Genomic DNA, 6788 nt, shown 5'->3' with positions numbered 1-6788 from the left:
GTGAAACTCGTATGAAGACTTACAGTGTCTTGAAAATGAAATAAAAATAAATAAATTAGCCAGAAAGAGATCTGGAGACACAAAAGGCCACACCGATTAAGAAAAAAAGTCCAAGTTTTATTGTGTATCGTGGCTGTAAGTCCATGTTGAAACTGGCAGACGTGTGTGTGTGTGTGTGTGTGTGTGTGTGTGTGTGTGTGTGTGTGAAAGAAAGAAAGAAAGAAAGAAAGAAAGAAAGAAAGAAAGAAAGAAAGAAAGAAAGAAAGAAAGAAAGAAAGAAAGAAAGAAAGAACGAGAGAGAGAGAGAGAGAGAGAGAGAGAGAGAGAGAGAGAGAGGGGAGAGAGAAGATGCAGGATTGAAGAAAAGCAACACGTCAAACTTCACGTCAAACTTCACGTCCTCCACGATTCTTTGGCTTGCGAGAGCAAAACCTGGCATGAGACGACAAACCATGGCAAACGTCAACGATCGCGTAAAGGAGGATAAAACTCAAGTTAAACACACGAAGGCGATCTAAAGTAAACACACGGGAGGCATCTAAAAAAGAAAAAACACACACAAAACAAATTACAGCACAGGGAGACAAATGCAGGAGCCAACTCCTCGAACCCCAAAACATCGGATCTATGAACCAGACAGTGCTAGGACAAAACAAAAAATAACAAAAAATAAAAACCAGTTGACGGCAGTGGAGTCAACAGCGGAGTGAGAACGGGTGTTTTTTTTCTTCCCCCCAGAACAGAGCAAAGAAAAGAGTGGAGAGCAGAGCGGAGAGAGTTAATGGCGTCGGTGGGCTGTTTTGTCCTTCCGGTGGCTTGAGTGTAGATATTGTAATGAGGGTTTCTTCTCCAGCATCATGCAGAATCAGCAAAGCGGCAGACTGAGGAGGGAGGAGGGGGGAGGAAGGAGGGGAGGGTAGCGGGCTCGGGTGAGGGGGGTGGGGGCGTCTGATTGGTCGGCCGGCTCTCAGCAAAGAAAACGCGTCGCAGTTCTTACTGGCTGGGTTTCTCTTAAAACAAAAAAAACCACCTGGATGAGGTTCAAGTGATTGACAGCTAGAATCCGGTGTTTTTGTCAATGAGAAGGAGGGGAGGGAGGGACGAGTTGCTTCTCTCTCTCTCTCTCTTTCTCCGTCCTCAACTCCTCTCCTCTCCTCCCCTCCTTTCCCTTCCCTTCATCGCCTTGGTGCCCTTCAAACAACGACGGCGGCCGCCCCCCCCTCCCGCCCCAGCCCTCCCCCCACCCCCTCTCCTCCCTCACCACGCCCCCCACCGAGAGGCGGGGAGGGGCAGCCTTAACCAAAGTTGTGAATGGCCAGCCTGAACATGTCATTGGTGCACACCCACGCATCGTTAATGTTCTTCAGGATGAAACTCTGGTGGAAACCCATGATGGGGTCTTCGTCTGCCTGCAGAGACACACACACACACACACACACACACACACACACACACACACACACACACGCGCGGAAAAACAAACACACGGCAAGAATCAGGACAAAGTCATCGGAGAAAGGGGGTTTAAAATGCATCGGTTTATACAGATTAAAGTCAGCATATTAGATGGAGGGATTACCGCGCCGTCATGGAATAAAGGAATGTAAGCAACCCAGCTTCTGTCCAACTTATTTATTTATCAGATGTTTTATTTTCGGCTGGACGCTCTGGTATTAATGATTTAACTGGAGGATGTTCTGACCTGATCACTCCTGTAAATTGATTCACCACGGATGTGTTTTCAGACACTTAAATAACTGTGCAAAAGTTTTAGGCACTTTTAAAATGTCTACAAAAGTCACAAGAGTCATAAAGAACTATTTCCTGAAACAAAAGGAAGAAGAAGTGCTGCAGCAGATGGTCTGAACCCCACACAGCCCTCATCAACATCATGAGAAGACTTTCAGACTGCAGGAACATCTAGGAAGTGTGGGAGGAAGTTCCTCTTTCTTTTTTTAAATGTGTCCACACTGCAGGAATCCTACTTCAGATGTTGGTGCTTTCGCAGAACAATAGGAAACTATAGTGTGCAGTGATTTGCATTAAGACGGTCCCTTTTTGCTTCGGGGTGAAGTGCGCCGCTATATCCTCTGTCTTCACTGGCACCAGACTCCCTTCACAAAAACTCTGATTTTTACCAAGCAGAACACACGAGTTGGCGGTTTACCCGCGACAGGTTAGTTAAGTTTGTGTTATTGTGTGACCTCGGTGGTGTTTTAACAGTTTAGTACAACTCCAAACTAACACAATAACACAAAAAAAACCACCCAAGAAGGAGTCAGGCTTGAGACTACGTGAGGAGACAGAAGCCACCGAGACAGATTGAACAACTACCTGCCAAGGACAGCGTGGGTACGGCAAGTATTTATTTGATTGATATATTTTTTTGTGTCTGTTTATTGCACTTTTTATGAACTTTCTCCCATTAACTTAAAAAAAAACAACGTTGTGACTAAAGCTTTTGCACAGTTCTTTATATATACACATACATATATCCATAATACTTTTCCCTTCATTTAATGGACTAAACGTTTCCAGACACCGACGCGATAATGTCGAGGGTTCAAAAGAAGAAACGAGGGAACAGGTTGACTTCCACGTGAAGGACGTTGTACTTACTTTTAGCTGTCCTACAACCATACTCAAGATGCAGTTGTCTGGAGTCGGCTGGTGGTCCTGCGCCGTTATACTGTGCGCTATTTTTGTGAAGGGGAGACTCTGGCGCACGCACACAGACACACACATATACACACACACACATACATACGCAGAGGAAAGACACACAAGAGGAAGGTTAATTCAGGAAGTATGTCGGTTAAGTTAAGCAGTCACCTTAGGTTCTGAGAAATTATCAGGAATATTCTAATTAAGGTAAAATCCTCATTAAAAATGTGAGGATACAAAAAAACAACAACGACGATGCAGCATTTAAGAGTCTAAAGAAGTCGAGCGGTTAATTTATGTAAAACATGTTGTTCCCTCTCTGCATCACTTGATGTTCTCCAGCAACGTTCACAGATAAACTTTGTTTGAATAAAACGCAAGGAGACATATGGCTTAAATGTAAATTCAATTCAATTCTATTCATATAGCGCCAAATCACAGCACAAGGTTATTTCATGGCATTTAACACACTCAATGTGAGATTAATGAAGTCTTATCTCATTTTACAGCAGAAGAAGTTTACAGCATTTATACAGAAACCCAACAATTGCCACAAAATGTTCGGGGGGAAAACCTCCGACAGTCTGACTGCCTTCATAGATATTTCTGCTGACATGTTTCTCTTCAGCCACCTGTAAACACCCTGTTTATATATATGGCAGTAAATTACCAGATAAACTCACAGTGAGTTTCTCGACAATTGCTCTTTTTCCCTGGAACTGCTGTCCTTCCCACGTGAGGCATGACGCGTCGATCTGTGTGTTGAGAGAGAGAGAGAGAGAGATTCACTTATGAATTCTTAACCGATAATTAACACGGTTGACTTTGGGTAAAAAAATAAAAAATAAAAACACCTTTAAATTAGCATCTCATTAAGGGAGGCAAATTTTTAAACATGAAACAGACGGTGGCGAGAGTCCCACTCACGTATATGGATCCCAGCTGTGATCTGTTGGAGTCAAACATCTGGTAGTAGTGCTGCACGAAGCTGGATCCTATCTGCTCCCACAGAGGCTGGTCCACCATCCTGAATCACCCTGCAACACGCTCTGGGGGGGAAACGGTGGAAGGAAGGAAGACCAGACAGAATGACAGCTACGAAAAAAAAACAGCAACACAGGTGAAAGGAGCAGCAGCCTCAGCCTCATTATTCATCTATTTCTTGATTTATATTTACATATATTTTACTTTAAGGTTCCTCCTCCTCCTCCTCACATACGAAGCTCTGAACTCTGAGATCATCTGCTCAATACTTTTAAAAGAAAGCTCAAAACAGATCTCTTTACATTAAGCCTTTCACTAGTTACCCTTGAAGCTCTCTTGCACTTGAACTACCGCGCCTTTAAAATGCATATTGCTTTAATTTAATGCATTTTATCGGTTCTTATGCATCTTATTTCTTTTCTATATTTTTAAATGTTCCTTTATATCTGTTTTTATGTGAAACGCTGCATGCGATTCTCTTGCTGTGAACCCCTCGTCTTTGTATGAAAGGTGATATAAGTTTATTATTATTATATTTTTAGAAACACATCGATAAAGCAATTAAAAAAACAACAACTAAACACTTTAGCCGTCAGAGCAGCGGAGTATATATAGTATACGCACATGCTGCAATACTGAGATGTGTGCGGTATATAAATACAGTACATGTGTCATGAGGAAATTCGTAATAACGTGACGGTATTTGTTTTCCAATGGTACTAAAGGTGCTGACCGAACAGAAAGACGACAACAACAACAACAACAATAAGTGTAACGGTGTCGGCGAGTGCAGGTGAAGAAAACACGTCCACCACAACCGTCTGTAAATTTAAAAACCCAAAACATATCAAGTTAAAACTAGCAGACTTCTTCTCTCCAGCTTCAGTTTTCTTTGCTGTGATTATATACACGTTGGTATTATTGTGAATTATTGTGTATTATTATTCCGAAGGGACGGACCAATCGGTGACCGGCGTGGGTGTAGAAAGTATTCGCTGTGGATACTTGCCAGCTGCTATAACATACCGCTTGCCTTTCGTATACTCCGCAAACACATGCTCTATTATTTGTCATATTTCAGGCAGCTGGGCAGCTCGGTCCAGGAGAAACGCTCTGCCACCATAAAACAAAGTTGATTCACTTTTTTTATTTTAAAGTTTATGGCACCGGCGCGTTTCGACAAAAAGACAATTCGAAGTGCTTCACATAAAACTATTAAAAGCACCAAAACACGAGGCAAAAAAAAAAAAAAAAAAAAAAAAAAGGACATTTGAAAACAATCAAGAACGAGTGATTAAAACATGAAGCCAGCTAAAAATAAAAACAGGATGAAAGTTACCGTGTTATAGTTTAGCAGTATATTCTATGCTGTCCTTTTCTCTCTCTGCTCTCCTCTCACCTCCAACAGAAGCTCCTCAACGTTGGAATAAGTTTTTTGTTTTTTTACTAAAGCGTGTGTTGTTGTTGTTGTTTTTTGTTTGTTTTTTCTTGCTGAGCACGCCGTTACGGGTCCCCGCCCGTCCCGTCCCGTCCTGTCCCACCCCGGCCTGGGGTGACACTGACAGCACACGTCACGTGCTCCCACATAGCGGTAGTTACTGGAACAGTCTCGAGACAACACACCGCGTGAACACCGGCGGGGCAGAAAGTGGGTCTAGGGCCCCCCCCACCCCCCCCTCCAACCCAACCCAACCCAACCCCCTCCCCTCTCACCCCCCCTCACCCCCCCCTCCTCCACGCGTGGACACACTTAAGAGCCGAGGGAGCGCGAGCTGAATCAACTAGTAAACAGAAACGCTCTTTTATTTTTGTAATCAGAGCTAGTGGTGCTAACTAGCCGCTGCTAAGCCTGTTGTTTGCTAACGTTTGCAGACAGTTCAGCTGCTGATGTCGGACGTCCGTTCAATTGTATTTCCAGACGTTAGCTGACCGGCTGGCTACGGTTGCCCCCTCCGCCCTCCTCCACCCTCCTCCCTCCACCTCCCTCCCCTCCCCGCCGTAACCGGCTGCTAAAAATACACCCAGCCTCCACCGAGTGTCGGTGCCTCCTGCGGGCCCCGCGCCGGAGCCCGGGAGCGGCTACCCTTCTCCGTAGGCGCGCCCGACGTTAGCACCCCCCCCCCCCCCCCCAAAAAAAAAATAAAAAAAGAACCGGGCGGAGGAGCTCCCGATTGAACTACTTCTACCGCGCCCCGGTGGGTCAGACGTCACACCGAAACACCGCGTTTTGTTTCCGCACATGTTTCCATTCACTGTTCGGTGCGAGAGCTCCGGAGGAACAAGTAATGAAACTTACCTCTCTGACGCCGAGGCCGGCTGCACGATCACGGTGCGGTGTCTGCTCCGCGACGAGGGCACGCACCCAAAGCCGTCACCGGCCCCGGTGCATTGTGGGGACTGTAGTCTTCATGAGTGGAACGACTGAGCGGTAGTTGCTTAGTTTGTGGGAGTTATTTTAACACTCCCAACAAGGAAAACGAGCGAGTCGATATGGTTTTGTAGAGATTTACTGTATTATTGCTGTATTGTGACACTATATACAGATAATTATATGCAAACGTTCAGATAGATAGATAGATAGATAGATAGATAGATAGATAGATAGATAGATAGATAGATAGATAGATAGATAGATAGATAGATAATAGATAGATAGATAGATAGATAGATAGTTAGATAGATAGATAGATAGATAGATAGATAGATAGATAGATAGATAGATAGATAGATAGATAGATAGATAATAGATAGATAGATAGATAGATAGATAGATAGATAGATAGATAGATAGATAGATAGATAGATAGATAATAGATAGATAGATAGATAGATAGATAGATAGATAGAAAGATAATAGATAGATAGATAGATAGATAGATAGATAGATAGATAGATAGATAGATAATAGATAGATAGATAGATAGATAGATAGATAGATAGATAGATAGATAGATAGATAGATAATAGATAGATAGTTAGATAGATAGATAGATAGATAGATAGATAGATAGATAGATAGATAGATAGATAGATAGATAGATAGATAGATAGATAGATAATAGATAGATAGATAGATAGATAGATAGATAGATAGAAAGATAATAGATAGATAGATAGATAGATAGATAGATAGATAGATA

The 6788-nt window shown here is 43.1% G+C and overlaps 1 protein-coding gene across 4 annotated transcripts; it reads right to left on the bottom strand.

Annotated features, from left to right (window-relative positions):
• Positions 1-96: 96 nt before the first annotated feature.
• On the bottom strand, positions 97-6017 carry nutf2 (nuclear transport factor 2). 4 transcript variants are annotated; one of them, XM_069172798.1, is made up of 5 exons: positions 5945-6017; positions 3592-3713; positions 3348-3419; positions 2620-2718; positions 97-1409 (listed from the first exon to the last, which is right to left on the bottom strand). In XM_069172798.1, the coding sequence occupies exons 2-5, from the start codon at positions 3688-3690 to the stop codon at positions 1296-1298; spliced, it is 384 nt and encodes a 127-aa protein (XP_069028899.1). In that variant the 5' UTR covers positions 3691-3713; positions 5945-6017; the 3' UTR covers positions 97-1295. The 4 variants fall into 4 exon arrangements, with proteins under 4 accessions (XP_069028899.1, XP_069028900.1, XP_069028902.1 ...); XM_069172799.1 differs by lacking the exon at positions 5945-6017 and adding an exon at positions 4988-5287; XM_069172801.1 differs by lacking the exon at positions 5945-6017 and adding an exon at positions 5048-5287.
• Between the last annotated feature and the right edge of the window lie 771 nt (positions 6018-6788).

Source organism: Embiotoca jacksoni, unplaced genomic scaffold (genome assembly GCF_022577435.1).
Source record: "Embiotoca jacksoni isolate LCO1_2020_lvr unplaced genomic scaffold, fEmbJac1.0.p SCAF_55, whole genome shotgun sequence".
Lineage (NCBI taxonomy): Eukaryota > Metazoa > Chordata > Actinopteri > Embiotocidae > Embiotoca > Embiotoca jacksoni.
The sequence above is the reverse complement of the archived record's forward strand: the minus strand, read 5'-3'. Positions and strand labels throughout refer to the sequence as shown.

Excerpts from the sequence above, each read along its gene's own strand:
- nutf2 (XM_069172798.1), bottom strand. The coding sequence starts at position 3,690 with ATGGTGGACCAGCCTCTGTGGGAGCAGATAGGATCCAGCTTCGTGCAG. Across the intron at positions 2,719-3,347 it reads CAATTGTCGAGAAACTCACT|AGTCTCCCCTTCACAAAAAT; the intron begins GTGAGTTTATCT and ends TGCGTGCGCCAG. Across the intron at positions 1,410-2,619 it reads TGGTTGTAGGACAGCTAAAA|GCAGACGAAGACCCCATCAT; the intron begins GTAAGTACAACG and ends GTGTCTCTGCAG.